The sequence below is a fragment of the Falco peregrinus genome, chromosome 1 (genome assembly GCF_023634155.1).
Source record: "Falco peregrinus isolate bFalPer1 chromosome 1, bFalPer1.pri, whole genome shotgun sequence".
Taxonomy (NCBI): Eukaryota; Metazoa; Chordata; class Aves; order Falconiformes; family Falconidae; genus Falco; species Falco peregrinus.
In genome coordinates, this window is record NC_073721.1 from 76,832,623 (window position 1) to 76,853,746 (window position 21,124).

Consider the following 21,124-nt stretch of genomic DNA (forward strand, 5'->3'; position numbering starts at 1 on the left):
TGCTGAATTTTTCCTAGTTTGCAGGGCCGTTATGACGTAGCTTTGACTGTTCCTGATAAAGGGGTCCTGGCAACCAGTGGGAAAACACAAGCATCACATCCTAGGGCATGCCATGAGGGCAGACAGCATTGCTGCATTGCTTCCTGAGCTTCAGCACTTAGCACTTCCACTCCTGCCTCCTTAATAAGAGCTTCTGATTTAGAAGTCTTCTCCTTAACATCCAGCTTCTCAGGGGCCCCCAAATCACTCTGTGCTTGCATTTCCACCCCCTCCCTCCCATTTAAGTCCTCATTCTCTGATGACCAGCATTTACTCCAAGCAGACTATGCAAAGCAAGGTATGGAAAGCCTCATCTCTGTCAACATGGGCAGAGAGTGGCTTCCCATACTGCTGCAGCATAGTCAGCAATGGCTATCACTTGTATCTCTCTGGGTAACTCTGTAGTGCATATGCTTAAAGAAACAACACAAACCAAAAACCAATCCCCCCTCCTAAAAAGACCCCCGCCGCCCTCCCTCTCCATAAAACCCACCCCCCAAAAATATTACTTGAGATTCATTTATATGAATTATTAACCATCAAGGACAAACATATTACTCTAGCTCTAGCTAGAAAAATAACATAAGAGGAGAAAAAAAAGCTTTTCTCACATAAACTCTCCTTACGTTGAAAGAGAGTGACTGTGACTATAAGAAAGTGAAAAAGGCTTGGGGACCTCTTTCAGGGAGCTAAAGCACATTTTGCCATAGTACAGCAGGATGGAAATTGAGAGAATGGGGCTGGGAGAGAGGGACAAAGTCCAAATTTAACTGTGTTCAGCAAATTGTTACCAGACACTGCAGTGCAATGATGAGATTATACAAACACCAAAGAAAGCATGAATTAGAGAAGGATATGCAGAGAGGGGTAGAGAAGAAAGCGTATGTGCAAGTAAACTACTCTTCCCATACAGTAATGCTTATTTTTCAGAGCGGACCAAGAGCAAAAGAATTCCTCAACACCTGATGTCAATGTTTGTAAAAAGACTGAAGAGCAATTCTCTAGACAAGCTCTTCCTCACACTGGTTGAATCATTTGAGACCTACAGCAAGGTGCAGTAGCAATACGGAAATGGTCTGAGGAAAATAAAGTCTGTATTGCTTTTCTGTTCGTATTTTACCCTAGTTGTCACTGGGTCTGCAAACTAATGATATTTAAGGCTACAGAGAAGTAGCCATCGATATTTAAGGCTACTTCCTTTTGGCAGGGTAATTTCCCTGTGCTGGTCCAATAGTGTCAGTCATATGGACAAACTTCTGAGTGCATACAAACAATCCAGGAACTGTTAGATTTCCCTTGAATACTGCTGCTAGTTAATATCTACTTACAACAGCTTCCAAACATTACATACTAGAGTAATGGACAGCCTGCTTCTGCAGTGTACATGTCAGACTAGTTGCTAATTAATATCCCTGTCAAATCCTGATGCAAAACTATCAGATGCCTGGGACCTAAGCCTTCCTGACCAACCAACATTACAGTAAGAGAAAATAAAACCAAAACAAAATAAACACTCATCATAAAACTAATAAAAACATACACATTATCATTGTAGAAGAATGATGCTTGTGTCATATTTCATGGGTTTTGGCTTCATGCTGGCTCATGGACACTGCAAACACTGAACTGGAAGCAAACAGTGACAGAAACTACTAGCCACCAGCAACCCCAGGAAGGTTTAATTTTAAGACTGTTCTACTGAAATGATTTTGTCTGTTGATGGCAATGACAAAGAACAACTTCATGTAAGAGAACCACAACTGGTGTCCAACAGAAAGAGATCAGAGTTCCTTGTAATTTTCTCTCACACAAGGTGCAAGGAAATAAACAGTAACCCACGCAGAAAACAAGCAACCTGATGGATATAAGCTACTTGAATGTTTTCATTGCTAAAAAGAAATTTCTTTGTGGAGAAATCGAGCATCTCTGCTCTGGAAGATACTCTAAGTATGTTTAGAGTCATCAATCCCAGACATCATTTTTAACTAGCAGCCAAAATGACACTCCTACACTCTACCATTGACTAACACACAGGGCAGAGGAAGCCATTAGTCTAATACCTGCCTCCCTTGCACAGAGGTCACCGGCACGGGAACCAGCAGCAAGCTTTACCAAACACACCCACATTCTGGCTTTCCTTTGACAGTGTTGGACAAGAGCTCCCTGCCTCGCGAGGCAGGCAGCAACAAAGAAGAGTCCGTAAAAAACCCCAAACTTGAAGACGAGTATCAGAAATTCAGAGTCCTCACATCCGGCCGGCGGTGTGCAATGTCTCGCCCCCGAACCAGTGTTTGTTCAGTGCTCCCTGCAGACTGGATGCGGCCTGAAACAGGTGGGCGAAGCTCACCTCTGCCCAGTGTGGTTCCTGTTCGCCTCTGCGTTTAAGGCCAAGTTGTGTAGGAAGAGAAAAAGCTGCCACCACACTTGATTTCTGTTCTGCTGATGCTGTAGAGAAGAACAGTTGAAGCAAGGTTATTTATATTTCTAAAATTGCAACATACCACTTCTCTTTTCCAATAACAACTCAGTTACACTTTTCAAGAGCAGACACTTTAATCCCATCAGCATAACAAGGGGGTGCAGCAAGGGATGAGGGGAGAGAGGGAAATGATAAGTTCTCCAGAAATAATTGTAGCTCTAACATTACAAAAAGAAAAGAGCAGACCCTTTATGCATTGTGCACAAGAGGATTAAACTTTTTTTTTTGCTTGTAGGATTTTGCAGAGTTTAGCCAAGTGCTGTTTTTAATCAGATTGGCTTCTGAGCCTTTCAAAAGCCCCAGCTGCATGAACAAACAACCTTCTTCTTTTTTTTTTTTTTTTTTAAAAAAAGCCCCCCTTCACCCTGAAAGTAAAAAAAAAAGAAAAAAATATAACTGGTGATCCATCTGTAAGTGATTTGACACCGTGAAGGTCAAAGGGTTAATCTTCAATTTAAACCACACTGCTGAGACAGCAAAACTCTGATTTCATCTAGTACAAGAAAACACATTCGTGCACACACACACTCCCCCACCCTCCCCCCATCACATTTTCCTTCCCAGCATCTCCAAGATAATACTGCCCTTTTTATAGCCACTTTTGACAGTAAGCCATAAATAATCAGCCTTGGAGCCCTTTCCTACTGACTGGAGCCAATTAAACCTTAAGCAAGAACATACTTGAAAACACACAAAAAACCAAAACCAAGAGGTTATTTCAGGTCCCATTGTCAAAGAAGAAACATGGGAATTGAGTTTCAGGGGGACACCAGACTATATAATGCAGCTTTGGGGCAGGGACACTGTTCCTTCTTTTGTTATGTGTAACCACCCCTGCAAAAGTGGCTCTGATTATACCCCCACCTTCCCGCACTTTAATGGCATCTCATACAAACAGGTGGGTTTCTCTTTACATTGCCCAGCCTGGGATACTATTTCACCTCAATAACCTACCCTCTATTAGAAGTCAGTCTTTGTTTTCTCATCCAGAATTCCATATTTGCTAAGCAGGACTGATCATTTCTGGAAAACAAAACAAACCAGCCCCAATCTCCACCCCCTCCCCCCACCCCCCCCACCCCCCCACCCCAATCCCCAGCAGGCGAGGAAACAGAAGACTGGCTTCCAACAACTTTGCCTCAGTACACAGGAGTTCATAAAGGAGCACTGAAGCACATTATACGAACAAGACGTTTCAGCTCAGATTAGCTCAACAGGGCAGAACACGGTTGCAAGGCATTCTTTATGTAATCACAAATCAGAGAGAGTTGCAACTGGAGTTGGTCTATTGGAGATGTGTCAATAGACAGCTCTTCAAAGCCCTCCCAGGTCATCATTAAATTATGTTCATATTTCAGTGTGGGTAGATCTGTGCCATTTGAATCACAACTACACACAAAACAGGCTTCTGGAAACCTGTGTTCATCTTACAACATAGCAGTGGGTCACTTCTTCCCCTCAAGACGTAACAGTTGCCTCCTGGATTTAGAAGAGTTCACACAGATCCCATCACACATTTCAACACCACTGTGTTTCGAGCATAACCCACAGACAGCGACTCTAGAGCCTGGTAGAATTTATTTCAAAGCATTGCTAGGTTTACAGGTGAATTATAAACTGTCCCCTAGGGCTGGGTTAAAAAAACCTCATTTGGTCTCACCTGGTTCCAAAAAAAGTGAGATGCTTATTGTTTTGTTACTCGCCTCTCAGTATGACCAGGCTTGTCCTTCCTCATCAATCTCCAGAGGTTCTTCTCACCCTCCTTCACAGAGCCACATTCCCAAACCCTCTTGAACATGCACGTGGAACCACAACGTTTACTGATGACATCTAGATACCATGTTTTTATCAAGCTATTACAGCTTAAGCAGACTGCTTCTTGAACAGAGATCTTTGGGTAGCATGTCGATGAAGTGGCATGCAAGCACAATGCTGCCTTCTGCAGTTTCCATGAGTAGGGAACTACGCTAGGAGAGCACGATGGACAAACAGATGCTCTGAAGACAATCTGCTTTGGCAGATAATTTTATTCTCTTGGCAGCCAAGAGGGTAAAGGAATGTCTTATAGGGACTTAGAATGGGAAATGCCAAAGGACATTTAAAAATTGGTATTGAAATCCTAAACTTAAAATATATCTCAGCTTCACTACTGGGCTTTCTTTAATGGAAACTCTCATGGAATTCTATAAAATGGGTTAATTTGTGGGCAGATGAGAGGAGGCGTGCTGATCTGGCAAGCGCAATTTAAACTATTCCACACTGTCAGGGAGACAAACACATGTTAAGATCCCCATAGTAATGTCCCACTTCATGTAGGAGGCTGCTTTGAGCTTCTCACACACCCTAACAGGTTTCTAAATACTCTCTTTCCTAAGTTTTACATGTCACCTCAGAAGAAAAGGGTTACTTGTTCTTTGCAGTGATAGGTAAAGGCCATGTTCAGGGAAAAACAGTAGAAGGGTTGAGCTCATCCTCCCTGTTTTTTGATGGGAGTGGGGGGGCTTTTTTAGGAAGGTATTGGGGTTTGTTTTTATTTGGTAAAGAAAGAGGTTTAGAGCTTTACTTTAAGAAGGGTTACAGACCTCCAAAAGAACCAGTGGGATATGGTACCACAACTACTGAGAAAAACTCTAATGGTTTTTTTTAGTTTATATTCTACTGTGTTTATTGTACTGCCTCTTGAAGCCATATTTTTCATAAAGCATTTTTGTCCTTCTCCAGTTAAAATGTTTCCCACTTTTCAGTGTCTATGAGCCTATGGGACTCAAGGAGATTTCCATGCAAGAGCAGAATAGGAATTCTTTTATCCTTGCTTCCCTTTGTTTATAAGAAGTGTAAGATCTCAAATCACTTTATGAAGGACATTGACACCATTAATTTTGTTTTGAAGTAAAAATATAAGAGCACTAGGCTGAGGGCAGGTTTCCAGGGTTTATTCCTAGACTTAGGGCTTGTATTTCCCTGGGTCTGTACTCAGCCAGCATTTCCTTCCACAGCGGTGTAGTCCCACATACACTTTCACTGGTTTGCGTACCGAAGCAGCCTGCTCACACTGTCCTCACACTGGTGCAGGAAAGTGAACTAGAGCAGGACAATGATCAAGGCCAGAACCAATCTGACAAAGAAGTTGCCTTTACTATTGATCAGGTCATCCTAATCCATCTGATCCATGGCATCATATAGTCAAGCTGATGCTTGTGCCAGCACAACAGAAAGGTGATCTGAGGAGAAGAGCAAGCTGGGACTGCTTGCTTCAGCAGCAAGCCTAGCTAACGTGGTTTGCAGAGTTATGGCTTCGCTTCTGGGGTTGATCTGCTTTCCATGATACTAATTCAGCGTGGGACAAGAGCCACAGAATGGAAATGGTAGCTATTCTTTCCAGTAGAGATAAACAATTTATGGAAAGAACTGTCCCAGCCTAAAAAATGTCCTTTTCACAAGTTTCGGTAGCTTTTCCCCAGATACGCCTCTGCCAAGACCAAAATATTCAAATATTTCAAGACTGAGGGCGCTTTGGTGTGGTAAAATTTAGCTGCCAGGAAGGACAGAAAACCCAGGAGAGTGACTCCACTAATTTGGCATCTAATTTTTTCAGATGTGATACATTTCAAGTAAATTCTTACAGTTTTCTAAGACTCATAACTATTGTGGCACAGATTTATAATTTTCCTAAACTTCACTATGCTGATTTGTCCTTCAACAAAACAATTCAGTCCTCAAGAGTCACTACTGCACAAAAATATTAGGGATGAACACTTTGCCACCTCCATGTGGTGGCAATACAATGAACATTTTGAATCTCCTTTCCCAAGATGGAAAGAAGCCCCTTTTGCCCTCTCTACTAACTGTAACTAAAGAAGACTAGACTTGTGAATACAGTAAGTCAACACAAAGCTGGAAACACATAAAACCATTTCCTATTGCAGCTGCTGCTTTTTGAAGGGGATATCCTTAAGAGACTGTCTGTCTGAGGCATTAACATGAATGCTTCAATGAGTCACAAGGAAAGGCCACTTTACAGGAAAAGTGTCCTCTGCAGCAACAGTATGTTAGTGAAGCCTATTCCATGAACTGTGCTGAACCAAAAGCCAGAATGCTGGTAAACAAACACAAAAAACCAGCAAGACTTTTACTGGAAGCAAATGAAAGAGGAACATGATTGACCTGACATTTATTCCCTCCTCATAATTAATTCCTAATACATGTTTCATGCTGGAAGCATGCAGATATGTGTCAAATAGCACTGCAGATGTCAAAAGCTTTTTACTCCTACCAAGGCCCTTGTATGGGATGATCAAGGGAAGATCAGGACAGGTAACACACCTCAAAGAAAATGTTGTCTCTGACACAGCTTTTTGAATCCTTGTGTATAAATATTTAACAGATTAATAAGATTCACCTGATACATACGTGACACTAATATCCCTCCTTAAAAAAAAATAAAAGAGTATGTTCATCATATACACCTTGTATGCATGTTTGGTACTTTCTTATCACATATACAGAAGAGTACACCTGTCTACACTCTTGATCTCATAGGCAATTCTGACTTTGGTTCATGGCTTCCAGATGGTTAAGGATCAAATTCTGATCCCATCTTAACTAGAAAGATTAAAATATTGCCATAAATGGCACTATTAAAGCAAAAGAATAATGGCATATGTGTACATAAAAACATCATTCTTCCTTTAATGACTAATACATGTATTAGCAATAAGTTGTTGGGATTTTATTTATTCACTGCAAACAAAAATACTTGCACACCAGGAGCAGTTGCTGACTCATCGCTGAAGGCTGTTTTGGCTGCCAGGTGGCTGGAGGCATATTGTGCTACCACAAAATATGCTTTAGCTTAGAAAGACTAGAAAGTCACAGTCCCCAAGGCAACAGAGGTTACAGAAGGTGTCCCCCGCTGGAGAGAGAAATGCAGGCCAATGGAAGTCAAATACAAATCTTTCCAGCTGTGATTCCTAATGACCAAAGAATAATGCATGTGTAAAAGCAGCAGGGGAAAAAAAGGAGACAGTAATAAAGAAAAAACGAAAGAGGTGCTTAGCGGCACCGTGGTGACACAGAGAGGAGGATGAGGATCTTCCTCGGGGATCTGCATCCTTCTGGCTTGCAAACCCCATGGCTCTCTTCTGTGGGACTAAACTTGCGGCAGAGGGAGGTGTCATCCCAACTACTGCTTCCTTTCGCAAAGCCTCCATCAGGCTTTGTGCGAAACAAGATAAGCGACACGTGTGTTTATGGAGAGGATATAACGGAGTGGGGGCAGCAGGAGGGGTACAGGGGACCCCCACATCCCATTTACAGGCTGCCAGCCCATGCAGAGGGGGCGGTGGCACTGACCCCTGCCAAGGCGCTGGGCCGAACAGCAAACAGCAAGTGTCCCTTGCCCCAAACCTGCTGGGGGCACAGCTGCACAGGTGAGCCCCTTCTCAACTTTCTCGTAGTCAAAAACAAACACGCAGCCACTCCGCCTTCCTCCCGGAGCAGGCAGGAAGGGGAAGCAGACAGACGCCATAGCAACAGCCAGCTGACGGCAACCTGGGAAGGGCAACCACCGGCCACTGCGTTCCCAGGCCCCCAGCCTTCCCCTCCTGCACCCCTGGGGGGCACACCGGCTTGTTTTCCATAAATAAGAGTAAATCAGGGTCTTGTATTTCCATAGAGCCACACCTGATACCACTCTCTACCTGCGGCACAGGGCCGGGGGCAGGATTTGCCACCATGCTGGGGCGGGAGGATGAGGGTGCAGGAAGAAATGCCCAGATCTCGCCCTCCCCATGCAGAAGACACACACACAGAGCCCCAGGTGCTGGCAGCGAGGACAGGCAGGTTTATTCCCTCAGCCCCCGAGCCTGAGCTGGCAGAGCTGCCTCACGGCTCGCCCCCGACCAGCTCGGGCGAACCCGCCTTCCCTCTACGCGGGCTCCCTCACCCCAGAAGGGAGGTGCTCCCTCAGCTGCTCACCGCGCGGGAGACACCCCCTAGTGATTACAGCCCACCTCGGGGTTTGGTTAAAATAACACTTTAAAGCTTTTCCACAAGCCAGCATCCCGGCGGAGGGGTGAGGGGGCGGCGCAGGGCTCCGGCCCGCGGGGCGGGGGGGGCCGGCGGGCAGGTGCAGCGGCGGGGCCTGCGGGCAGAGCGGCCTCGTCAGCAGTTGTGGTGACTCAGAGGCTAAATTTAGAGCGCGATATAAACACCGCGGCGGGGCGCGAACGCTGCTCGGCAGAGCCGCTCTCACGCACAACCCGCGCCTCCTCACCCGCCCGGGGCTCTCCTCAGAGAGAGCCCGCAGCCCCCGCCGCCTCCTCAGGCCTTACACCGGGAAAAACCTAACTGGGGTTAAAAGAAGTTGCCTCACTGCTTTTATTTTTAGACCACTGTTCTTTGTGCTGTGGTACACTACTCTGATTCCTTTGCCATTGGCAAGGGCAACTACCCAGGAGAAACAAAAAAACAAACCCACCCCAAACAGAGGCTATAAAAGGCTAGCGGGACATTCCTCCCCAACGGCCTGAAACAAAGGAGGGCTGCAGTTGGGCGCTTGCTTTCCTGCCTTTCCACCATAAAATTTAATTCAGTAAAAGAGAAACATGCACACTCCTCACCATAAATAATCGGTCCAAACATATCATCATCCCCCTCAGAGACGGCAGTATCTTAATAAGATCAACCAGCCCAAGCAGAGGACTGGAGGCAGAACGACTGGGTTCCAATCAGCGATCCCTGCGTGATCTCAGACAAGTTATAACCTGCATTTCCGAGTCTCCCACACTAAAAAAGAAGTGGGATATCACCACAATTACTTCTTAATTGAAAAGTAATTTCTCAGCTGTCACACTGCTACAAACAGAAAGCACGTTAGCACTGCCACAGTGGCTGGCATGGTGCTGTGGGAGCCACGGAAACGCAGGAGAGCCTGCAGAGACTGCTGGGGTCATACAGGAGAAGCAGCAGCACTGAACACTGTTTACATCACACAGCAACATAACAGGTGACGTTAGAAATACTGCAAAACAATTCTCTTGCACTGTCCCAAAGACTTACTTCGTGCTCTCTAATGTGGGCAACCTTGGTGTTTTGAGGTTGTGGCCCCACTGCCTTAAGCCACTGCAGCCCCATGTCCGGCAGGGTGGCAGGGTGAAGGACTCACGGCATGCTACCACACAGAGCTTGCACGGCTCTTCTGCCACCCAGCTCCCTTATCCTCCGCCCACTTCCTCTACCAGAGCTAGGCAGGAAGTTTTGCTTTTTAAAGTTATCCCCTATTTTAGGCAGTAACAAAACCATGATATATTTAAATCTTTTGTCAGCTGAAAGCGTAGAGAAGAAGCACAGATTAGGCTGGTATAGAAATTTTGTGGGTTTTATTAAACCAATATGCAATGTTTGTATGTGACTGTTGGATCAAGAGTTTGCGTAGCCCAGCCTCCAACAGCAGCCTTACATGGCTGCCCGAGGAAAAGCGGAGGGTGAGTACATGCAATAGCTCCCCCTAATACTCTTTCAGCATGTAACCAGTTTGAGCTTCGGACTTTCCGGGTCAGATCTGGTTTCTGTTTATTTAACATCTCCTTCAGTGGCTATAAACTTGTCCTGATTCCCCTTGAACCCAGATAAAGCACTGGGATGCAGAACATGCCTTGACAAGAAGTTCCACAGAGCTACCTATTGCACGGCAAACTACCTCGCTTACTTTGACCTGGCTCCTACTAGCTTGACTTAATTTTGCCTAGTTCTTGTACTGGGAGAAATTAGTCTATCCATCCCCTTCATGTCACTTTTGATTTCTGTTTAATATTGCTACCCCCTTCCTTTGTGTCTTTTCTAGGCTTAGCGGCCCTAGCGCATTTTTCCATTTTTCATATGGAAGTTTCATCATCATTCTTGCCTTTCTCTGAACCTTTTCCAGTTCTGCTGCATCATTTTGGAAGAAGGAAACCAGAACTGTATGTAACATTCAAGATATGGGAGAAACATGGATTTATACAGTGGCATAACTACGTTCTTGTTCTCAGTTTCTTTTCTTAACATAACAAAGAATATAATTTCAGATCAGATGTGAAAGGGTCCTGCAAGTTTCTGTTAACCTAAATGTCAAGTAAACAGTTCCACAGGCAGCAGGATTTCAGAACAGGTGTGAGGCAAGGGGCAACAGGTTGCTGTGTCATTTGTATGCATAGGGGAAGGTGCACTTCCAAGCACACCTCTTCCTTCAATGTCATTTGTCAAAATGCAAAAAAAACCAACCAACAAACACAAACCAAAAAAAAACCCAACAAAAAATCTAACAGTAAGCAAAAGAATCTGTCTCCACTTTCTCAAATCAAGTTTCTGACTCCACTGACCGTGAGAATTCCTCTTGCCCCAATGGCACCCTCCATTCCTCAAGCCTAGGATTCCAATTCCATAGCCCTGCAAGAACTTTGCCTTCCATCTCAATCTTCTCAACCTCATGCCCACCCTACCCCCTCTCTTCTAAACTGGGCTCACACCAGGAGTTCTGTGTCTGGTACTCTCCCTCATCCTGCTCCTGCACCCTCAGCTGGAAATTCAAGTTCTGCACTGATGGGCAACCCGCAAACAGCAGAGCTGAAGAGAAGCCCCACTGCTTTGTGCAGCAGAAGCAGAGACCAGCAAGCACTAGCCAGCAAAGAAGATCCTGAAATGTACTGACTTAATTGGGGAAAAAAACGAAAGCACTTATCCCAAGTCTCAAAGAGACTGCAGGTACAAATAAAGTACGGAGCTGCCGGTTGTATGGGCTCAGCTGCAGGACTGTTTGAGGGTCTCTCCATTACATTATTAGGAAGCTTTTCTGAACGTTTTTCCTAAAATGTAAAGCCATCGTAAAGGACAGTTTCCAGCAAACAATTCCAGTTTGAAAAAGCCACTGTTAAAATATCCCCTGAGTGTCCTCAATAAACAATGGAGAAAAGCCTGATGGAGCCTGGACTAAATGATACACAGGTAGCGCTGCGTGCGCCCACTCTCTCATGCCGATAAGCTTCTGACAAGAGACACGGGCTCCCTGTTGCATAAGCAGAAGTGTCTCAGAGGAGGCCTCAATAACTCTCATGAGAGACAGAGGGGAAAAAATATGCAAAATGTAACAAGCTTCACTTTCAAAGGAAAACAACATTTCCTCCTGAACATTTTCAGTGTCATTAACTTGAGGCAAACGGGTACATGCCCAGCCATCCCTCCACAGCCGGTGTGGATGCAGGCACTCAGGCTCTACAGGCTGCTCGAGCCCACTGTAGTGATGGTGACAGTTACTTGCTGAACCAACTGGGGAATTTAGAGCAACAGTTTTCTATAGCTAGATCCATGGAGGCTTTTTGAGCATGGTCAGCATATCTAAATCAACTGCAGGATCCCTGATGTGTTGGAAAGGGGCTTTGTTGTTGTTTGTAATGCACTTATTTACTCAAGAAAGCTCAGCTCTGATTCAGCATCTGGTTCTCATTGAGGCTCAGCTTTTTTCAAACTGAGCTTTCCAGATGGGTTGACTGAAGCACAAGGAGGTCAAGAGACTTGTCTGAGGTCATACAGCAAGTCAGTGGCTCTGCTTGGACCCAAGCCCAGAACTGTTCAAGGCTACCACTCCTTGGCTCTTAAAGAGACAATTTTCTCCCCTGTGAAGTGATCTTATCACCATGAAGAAGAGATGTGATAAAAGCAGTCCCCTCAAAGCTGCAGCCTGCTTAGAAAGTTATTTTATTTGGAAAAAAACATAGCGTTCCAAGTGTCTCGACGGATCAAGTCAAACCAAAGGGGTGTGATACTGATCCAGTGTGTCATCCACCCCACTCTTGTATAACCTCGTGCTCCTATGGGGCAGCTTTACACCACTGCTGCCACCATCCCTAGTCGTCTACTCACTACTCACATCCCATCTAGCAGTGTGTCATGTCATGAAATACATTGTCAGTTCAGCACAGGTTGAAGCTCCTTCTCTGGGTGGGGAAACTCCAGTGCACTTGGGACCTGAAGCAAAGTCCAAGCACTTGTTGCCACAGCCCAGACATGTGGGGCACAGGCTGCACATCCCAGCCGACCGACGAGCAGATCCCCTAAGCTCAGCTCTGTCCTCCATAACCTCAGAGTGCATTCTTTAAGCTCAGCCACAGCTCGGCTACAGCAAGCAGTTTGCAGACCCCATGGCAAAGGCACACTTGCTCCACATCAAGGAGGTGGCAGGCACTGGGTTCTCCTGCAGAAAGCATGAAGCCATGCTTCAAGGGGTCTACCTTTGTTTTCCTGGGGCAGGGTGAGAAAAGCATGAGAGGGAACATTGCTGAAAGCTACACAGCCACAGACAGGTAAGAGTTACTAATGAGCTCAAGAAAACACAGATGGGTCTCAAATGGCATTCTGCAGAGTCCTTTGCAAAGTGGATCGACCTGCAGTAGGCTTGGCTACTTTGGAACACAGAGTGTTGCTCAAGTCCTTCCCATAATAAATTCAGCACCTTAAGGAGATGAAAGCTGCAGAGTGCTAGGGAATGTTGCATTATTGCTCTAGCACTGTTCTAAGCACAAAAAAGCCAGGTTTTAAACTACTGTATTCTGTTTAATATATTAATAGGAAATGAAACCCTGAAAATTATGTACATGCCAAAAGCAAGCATAGGTGCGGCCAACTTTCTTATTCTTACGAGATGCATACCCAAAAGTCTTTTGTATAGCCAAGAACCACAGAATAAATACCGTATCGTTCCAGGAACCCAGGGAAGAGATAACAGTGACTCTCCAGTGTTCCTAGTATGGGATGGGGTTAGACCATGCACGCAGCCCAGTCCAATGACAACTCAGTGACGTCAACCTCAGCAGCTACTGCCTGTTTGGTTCCTCTCTCAGCCAGGGATGTACATTAACCAGTGGCCTTTGTGTCAACAGAGCCTCGCTGCTGCGGTAGCACAATGGGAGCCATACCTGAACTGCTGGAGAGTTTTGCAGAACTCAAGAGCCATGAGAGAGCAACTCTGGAGCTAGCTGGATGTACTAGTACAATGCTGAAAGCCTTTCCTAACTCCCACTGAAAAGACACATATGTTTTCTTTTCACAGGTTCACAGATAAGATGTTTTTTAGGCTCTGAAAAGAGACACAGCTTGTTGAAAACCAGGTTTGCTGTCTCTCAAGACTTCACAAGACTACACCGGTGTGACTAACTTTGTGGTATTCTAAATCTGATTCAAGACACCACTCTTTTGTGTTTTGACCAAATGTTTGAGAGAAGCTGTAATGGGGCATCCAAATCAGGGATTAGTTTCACAGCAAGATAAACGACAGCCCAGTTTTCCATGTCTCAGAGACTGCCCCTTCCAAACCACGACACATCGTGAACCAGTTGACATATCTCCAGCGGCAGATTGCTTGCTTGTTCAGCAACAGGCTGGGAAGAGTCACCGCACACAGGACAGAGGGGCTTCTGCACGGAAGATCTGTGCCAAAAGCCAAAGGAAATCCTCCATGCAGGGCTGGGAGGGAAGGGATCGGGCATGACAACAAAACGCTCCACAGGGAACAGTGCCTTGGACAACCAACGTGTGGCTCAGTACTCAGTTTTCCTGACAAACAAGCAAGAATCCCTGAGCAGATCCAAATGCCAAGGCCTATCCCAGGGTCAGGCTGTGGAGAACCACTGGCTGAACTACTCTGTCCTCGGGTGAAGTTTTCGGGTTGTTTTGTTTTGGGTTTGGTTTTTTTTTCTGTTTTGTTTTCAAATTTAAAGGGCTGGACGGCTGCCCCCCCCCACCCCCCGCCCCTTTACAACTTGTTGCTCTTCCAGTTCAAACAAAGACAGCAGAGCTCCTCCTCCGCTGGCGGGCGGTGCGGGCGGGCGCTTTTGTTTACTACGTTGTCCACAGGCTTGGCTGACAGGCGGCGGGGCCGGGCCGGCGGCCCTGGCTGCGGGCGGTGCTAGCCCCCGCGCCCCGCGGCCGCAAAGCGCCCGACCCCGGGCAGCCGCGGCCCGGAGCCGGTTTGGGTGGGCATTCCTGGATGCGTTTCCAAGGCGCAGACACCAGATAGGTGCGCTCCCCCGGGACGCAAGGGGTCGGGTTACAACCAGTTCCACCGCTTCACTCCAGGGCTCCTCCAGCCGGATGGCTGACGCCTCCCCCCCCCTCGCCCCTGCCAGAGCCGGGCTGGGGGGAGCAGGGTCTTCAGCTACCGCTGGCAAAAGGTTACAGCACTGGGGAAAACCCCACTCAGCCACACACGACACAGGCTGAAAATCTGGCGGTAGCTCATTATTCCTGCAGTTTGCTACATGACATTCATATCCCTATCTACATTGCTACGGGCTAATCCTCCTGTTACAGCTGCTTCAGTGCTCCTGCTATTTGGAGATGAAGAGTCCCAGCACTCCCTCATCTCTCTGATGACACAGAGAGAACCAAACCTTGGCCCAGCCACAAGCCACTCTCTATGACCAGGGCGGAGATCCTCACCTAACTCCAAGAACTGCAACAGACTCCACAGTCAACAGACCACCGACTCATTTGGAGTGAGACAAGCTTTTTGCCCCTCTCTGAAGTCAGCAAGTGTCAGCTTCTTCACATGCAAGCGGATACACACTCTCCCTGTTGGGCTTGCACAGAAGTGGGGAAGTGCTGCCTACTGCCAAACCTCTGCCAGACTCTGCACGGGCTGGGATTTCCATTTCATCTGTACTTAAGGGGGAAGGAGGGCAAAGAAGAAAAGAATCAGGGAGTTTAGGGGTGCTGGGTTTATTTTGTTTCTTTGAAGAGCGGAGTTTCTTCTTTTTTTTTTGTATTTAAGAAAACAAAATCAAGATTCTGTAGTGTGGTTTTCAGACCTGATGACATCTTACAGCTGTCTTTTGTTGTGAGGAAGTTAGTCACAAGTCTGATAGGACTGTCTGACACAAGAGTTGTTAGCAAGTCTAGCATGATCTAAATATACTCAACAACGTTTTAGAGAACTACTCCTAGACAACAAGGAGCGTCAGAACAGACTCCAGGCTTATTGTCATTTCTGAGATGAGGAGCTGATATAAGCCAGACATGGTCACTTGGGCCACTGAAGAGAAGCCACTGGCAGTGAGGAGACTGGAGAAGAGTAGTAAAAGGCAATAAAAAGCAAGGGGGAGAACGCTGGGGAAAGCCTCAGTGACCCCGATGCTGATGAGCTGGAAGAGCTGGCATAGCAGCAGCTAACGCAGAACAGCTACCTTCCCAGGCAGTAAATGCAATCCCACACATTTTCTCCCTCCACCTGCTAACCTTTAGGAAAAGCCAGCAGTCTAGCCTAAGCAAAATCCATCATGATACTCCTACCATTTTATCGCTGCTGGCAGTCTACTGCCTTAGACAACAGCCCGCTTAGCTGATGCCCGGAGACAGTCTTCTTGAGCACCACTCTTGGATAGTTAAACCCCCACCTTTCCCTCCAGAGACACCCTACCCTCTGTATGTGGAGCCGGTGGAACTGGTCAGCAATGCACTGCAACTTCCGTGCAATCTGCACCTCAGCACGCGCTTCCCGCTGACCTTCCTGAGGCTCCTCTTGGAGATGCGGATCCAATGCAAAGCCAACTGGAGGGACGTGTAAACGGTAACCAGCATTCCCTACAAAACAGATCAGAAGAGTCATTCTTCCAGCGCAAAGCATAGCTCTACTACTCAGTACACTTTACAGAGGCAAGAGCTGCACATAATCCTGAATTTTTGACTCGTGTTAAAGCTCCTGAACGCCAAACGATGACTGTGCACCATAAGCATGCAGTAAGACATTTGCTCACTTTTAAGTAGATTTATATCAATAAAGCAGAGCATTGTGCTGCTTCCCATAATCAAATGACTGGTAGGATCATACACACTTGGTTCCTTTTGCTTGTTTATAGTTCAGCCAAGTGCTGATTTTTTTTTTTAATGACAGGTTTGCAGTTTTACAAGATCTCTGCCACAAGTTGTCTCCCATTAAAGGTTGCTGTATCTTTTCCGTCAGACTTTTCTCAGTTCTCTGGCATTGAGTGGGACTGATTAGAATTAAAGCTGAATCAGATACACAAAGCTGAGTTGTGTCCCACCAGTTACTCGTAACATACTGGATGGATATGCTACTTATTCAACAACTTTAACCCCAGTAAAGAGCCTAAAAGCTGTCCCACTAAGTGTAGATTTTTGCATTTCCCTCTCTCCACTGAAAAATTCTAAGAGTCTTCCCGTGTGGATGAGACCACTAGAAGTTAAAAAATGTCAGCAAATTGTAGGATACGAGGTATGGTGAGAACTTAAACATCTAGCAGTAAAATAACATGTGACAGAATAAAGCCAAAAAGAGAAAGAGTGGGAATATCAAAAACAGCAGAAGCAATAAGCAAGTGCCTGGTTCCCACAGTGGACAAGCAGGGGTAAGAAAATACACGTTATCTTTTCTGAGGGAGTAGGACCAAAGCAAAATAATATTAGTCCTTTAATAAAATGCCCTAACGAAAGAAATCTTGCTTGATTGGGCAAGTGCTAAAGGGACAGTTTCCTTGCTGCAAAGCTGGTGACACTGGAGTGCTCTTACCATAGAAGAGTCTCCGGGGCTCTTCAGTGACTCCACAAGGCAACATAACATCCTGACTGGAAGAGGACGGGCTGAGTGTTTGAGTTGCCTTGTCCTGCTGCTCAGGATGCCTGATACCGGGACCACAGCAGTGTGTGAGGGGGAATAGTTGAAACCTCCCCAGAAGGCAGCTGTAGGACTGGTTCTGTGTGAAAATGCCAGTTGCAGTCATCTCACCAGGCTGACCTGCAAGTCCAAAGTCATCAGAGTGAAACACGTCATCGTCCAGCCCATCCAGGCTAGAATAGTCCTCTTCCAGGTAGCTGGGGCGATCCATTGCTCCTGCAATAAAGAGACATTTGAGAAAACAGCTAAGACACAAGAACATTGTCCAACAGAGAATGCTTTCTGCTCCAACAGTAAAACACAGCAATTTTTTCCACACCTTCCCACCTCCCTCCCTTCCAACACTGCACATCTGCATGGGTAGGAGAGGTGAATGCCTTTGTGGTGAAGGTCAGGGCTTTGTGGAAAGTCCTCGACTGCTGGGCCAGAGAGACACAAAGTTCACACGTCTAAGAGTCCACCCACAGCTCCAATTCCACAACTGGTCACAAGGAGGGAGTCAACCCTCAACCTCATCAGGTAGAAACTGAAAAGGCATTGTCTTAAAAAGCAACCTCAGTCCTTCAAATTGCCCCATGGCCATTCAGCTTCTTTGGGGTCTGCTTTGCTTTGGCCTGCTTTGAACTTCATGGTATGCCCCATTTGCTTTTCCCCCATCTATTACTTATTGATGAAGAAAAGCTCTTGTAATCACAAGGCTGCAAGGGCAGACCTTTAAGAAACCCCAGTGGCTGCAAAACTCAAAGAGCTGGCAAAGCTATTTCTGTGAAGCTCTCCATAACTTCTTCCCTGCAAGGGCCAACTTTCCTTTCAACTTATCACTTCTTCCCTCAGCTCAACTTAAAGACATGTCCCAAACTTGGCAAGAGAGTCACTTCATTACCCCTCTTACCATGTCAAGCCTAACATGCACTGTCAGTACATTAGTTCATTCTATTACTAAAGAAAAAAGATTGCTGGTGTCATTGTTGAAAGCAGGACTTCTGTAGTTGCCATCATAAACTCTCCTGAGCTCTGTTGCAGCACGAAGCTGGACAAATATGGTGGAAGGAAAAAAACCCCATCAAACCCTAAATCACTATTTCAGAGCTGTTTGCAAACATATAGCAATCAGATTTACCAAAAATGCCACAAGTCCCTTTACTGTTACCTGTGCATCTAACCCAATTGGAAGACAGACTCCTAAGAGATCCATCTCCAGGATTTCCACCCAGTTCCAAACAAGGCAGTGAAATTCAACTCTTCATGTCTCTTTCCTTTGCTCTGGTTTGCGAAGCATTTAACAGAACGGAAGACTAGCAAGAGGAATTTCAGGCCTGAAGGAGACATTAATAATACTTTTATGAGGATGTGTTCAGCGCTCCCCTTGGTGCTCCCATCTCCCCCCAGGTGAGCAGTGCTCACACCACCAGCATGCTAGAGGAGACAAAGGGACCGAACTAAGTGCGCAGAGCTCTAACTTGGGGCCGCTACCGTTATTGAAGTTGTTGCATCTCAGCAGTTCCCTCAGCTCAGCCACAACTCCCAAAGAAGAGTTTGCAGAGCAGAACAGGTACCAGCCCCATGGCTGGTCCAGCTCTGCTGGATGACAGCAGTGCCACTCTCTTGGCACAGCACCCGTAACATTCTCATCCACAGCTTAAAGCAGCACACCCAACGGAGTTACAGGCCCCGAGACACAGGCGTGGACGGTGTCCTGCCAGCTCTGTCGCTGGATCGCGGTCACCTGACAGCAGTGCAGGACGAGAGCGTATTTTGCCTTTGCAGCAAGATTTGCCAGACCTCATCTGTCAGAGCCCCGCTGGGACACGGGCATTCCGCGCCAGAAAGTGCGGCAAAGGCGCAGGCTGGCCGGCACACCAAGCCCTGAACAAAGGAGGGTTCAGACAGCAAGAGGTTTTACTCGACCTCCTGCAACGGGGGCCGACTGTTCCGCACAGCTCTTGGGAAGTGCTGGAGAGAGAATGCCGGGGCAGCGCCCCGCAGAACCCACCCTGCGACTCGCTGAAGTTCCTCCCACCACCTGAACGGGGAGCTCACGCTGGAAGCCGGGGACTGCCGGAGCCGGGGGCGGCCCGGGGGGCTCTGCCAGGCTCCTCAGCACCGTGCGCGACCCACGGCCCCACGGGCGGCCAGCAGCCCCCGCGGCACCGGCCGCTGTGACAGGCGGAGGGCCGGGAGCCGGAGGGAGGGCTCAGCGCACACGTGCGTGCCAGCTTCCCAAAACAAAGCTGGCCGGCCCCGCTCCGGCGCCGCCAGCTGCTTTTAACTCTTCCCTCTCCGGGCTCCAGCCCCGCAGATTTACCCCCCGGCCGAGGGGTTTAAACGCGGCTACGTCGGGCAGCGCCGGGGGACAAGAGAGCCGAGCCTGCCGGGGCGGCCCGGCAAGGAGCAGCGCTGGCCGCCGGTAACTGGCCACTGCCCGCACCAGCGAGCCACTGCCTTCCTGGTGCCCGGAGCTCGCTCCCAGACCGCCCGCTTCCCCCCGACGCCGCGGGACCCCGGGCGGGAGCCGCCTCGCACCGCCCAGCCGGGCCGGGGCTGCCCCAGTGCGAACCCCCTTCCCTGTCACGATCGCGCCCGGCCCCGGCGCCGCGCTGACGGCAGACCCGGCCCAGGAGGGGCCGGCCCACGGTGGCGAAAGGGCTTCCCGGGCACTCACCGAGAAGCGGGACGGGCGTCCCGCGGGGCCGGGGTGTCCCGGGAGCCGCCGCCGCCACCACCGCGCCTCCCCGCCGCCAAACTGCCGCCAAACTGCCGCCGCCGCCGCCGGGCGGACCGCGAACAGCTGACCGCGGCCCCGCCCCCGCCGCGCCCCGCCCCCGCCCGCCGGCCAATGGGCAGAGAGGGGCGGGGCGCGCCGCGAGGGGCAACGGCGGCAGCCGCCGCTGCCGCCGCCGCTGCGCGGGGGGTGAGCCCGGCCCGACCCGTGGAGTGGCGCGGGGCGGGCTCGTGGCCGCGGGCAGCCCGGCCCCTCGGGGCGAGGCCGTGTGTCACCCACCGGCTCCCCACTGGCAGGCGCTGGCCGCGCGCTGCGGGGCACCGGGGACTCGTCTCCTCGCACATCGCTGCCGCCTGAGGAGGGAGGCGGAGGGGAGGGCCCGGGCCGGCCGCGCAGCCAGGGCAGCCGCCTTCGCTTAGAAACTGCCGTTCCGTCCCCGGTCTTTGCGGGAAGATCGGTTGCTGCGGCCCGTCTCCCGGGCGGGGGCAGGCGGGGGCCTCTACCTGTCAGACCCCGGCGGGGCCAGCTGCTGGGCCCGGGACCGCGCTCCGGCTGGCCCCAGGGCCGCAGCCACCGCCCCGCCGAGAGCCGAGCCGGCGGCGCGGCTGCGCTGGGGCTAGAACTGACTGACTCCAGCGAGTTATTTTCCAATAAAACTCTTATTTCTTGGCTTTAAGTGACTTAAAAAGTTCCCTTTGGCTTGTCCAGCCTGACTATCAGGGTGCGAGGGTCCGGCAGCACGCTGCAGCATGCCGTGCGCCTGCCTCCTTGCATGCCAGGAGCACACAGGCCCGAGGGGCTCAGAACAGGCACAGATTCCCGGTGGTGCCTTCCCTGAAGCCCCTGCACCGTGAAGATTAAAACAAAGACACGAGCCTCGCACCCCAAACAGCAGCTGGTGCCGCTTGCCCTCACGCTGCTGTTGTTTTATCAGCGTCCCCTGAAATCCATCACAAAATCTCACCCAGCCCCTCAGCGCAGAGCAGCACCCTGGCAGGCTGCTTGTAAAACCTACACAGCCAGGTCTCTTGGAAGGGAGGTTTTAAAACCCAGCTGGCAGCTGAGTAATGTTAATTGCTGTCAGGTCTGCCACACCGTTATAGAGGTTTGTAACTTAAACCCAGGGGAGGGTCTGGATTGGGAACCACTGCTAGCAAGGTGAGGTGAGGTACTGTGGGTTCCTCATGTCGCGTTCTTCTGGCCAGGCCCTGCAAGCCTCTCC

The 21,124-nt window shown here is 48.7% G+C and overlaps 1 protein-coding gene across 5 annotated transcripts; it reads right to left on the reverse strand.

Moving 5' to 3' along the window:
* Window positions 1-1,689: 1,689 nt before the first annotated feature.
* BMF (Bcl2 modifying factor) lies at window positions 1,690-19,966 on the reverse strand. 5 transcript variants are annotated; one of them, XM_055817431.1, is made up of 5 exons: window positions 19,843-19,966; window positions 18,331-18,496; window positions 17,076-17,300; window positions 15,966-16,129; window positions 1,690-2,484 (listed from the first exon to the last, which is right to left on the reverse strand). In XM_055817431.1, exons 3-5 carry the CDS (start codon window positions 17,284-17,286, stop codon window positions 2,383-2,385), a joined length of 477 nt encoding a protein of 158 aa, XP_055673406.1. In that variant the 5' UTR covers window positions 17,287-17,300; window positions 18,331-18,496; window positions 19,843-19,966; the 3' UTR covers window positions 1,690-2,382. The 5 variants fall into 5 exon arrangements, with proteins under 5 accessions (XP_055673406.1, XP_055673414.1, XP_055673394.1 ...); XM_055817439.1 differs by lacking the exon at window positions 17,076-17,300 and adding an exon at window positions 17,301-17,396; XM_055817419.1 differs by having other exon boundaries at window positions 17,076-17,396.
* Between the last annotated feature and the right edge of the window lie 1,158 nt (window positions 19,967-21,124).

What these genes read in the sequence shown, in the direction of transcription:
- BMF (XM_055817419.1), bottom strand. Translation starts at nt 17,391, where the DNA reads ATGGATCGCCCCAGCTACCTGGAAGAGGACTATTCTAGCCTGGATGGG. An exon ending in GCCCCGGAGACTCTTCTATG is followed by an intron (nt 16,130 to 17,075) that starts GTAAGAGCACTC and finishes TCTGTTTTGTAG; the next exon opens with GGAATGCTGGTTACCGTTTA. An exon ending in ACCGGCTCCACATACAGAGG is followed by an intron (nt 2,485 to 15,965) that starts GTAGGGTGTCTC and finishes TCTTCTCTACAG; the next exon opens with CATCAGCAGAACAGAAATCA.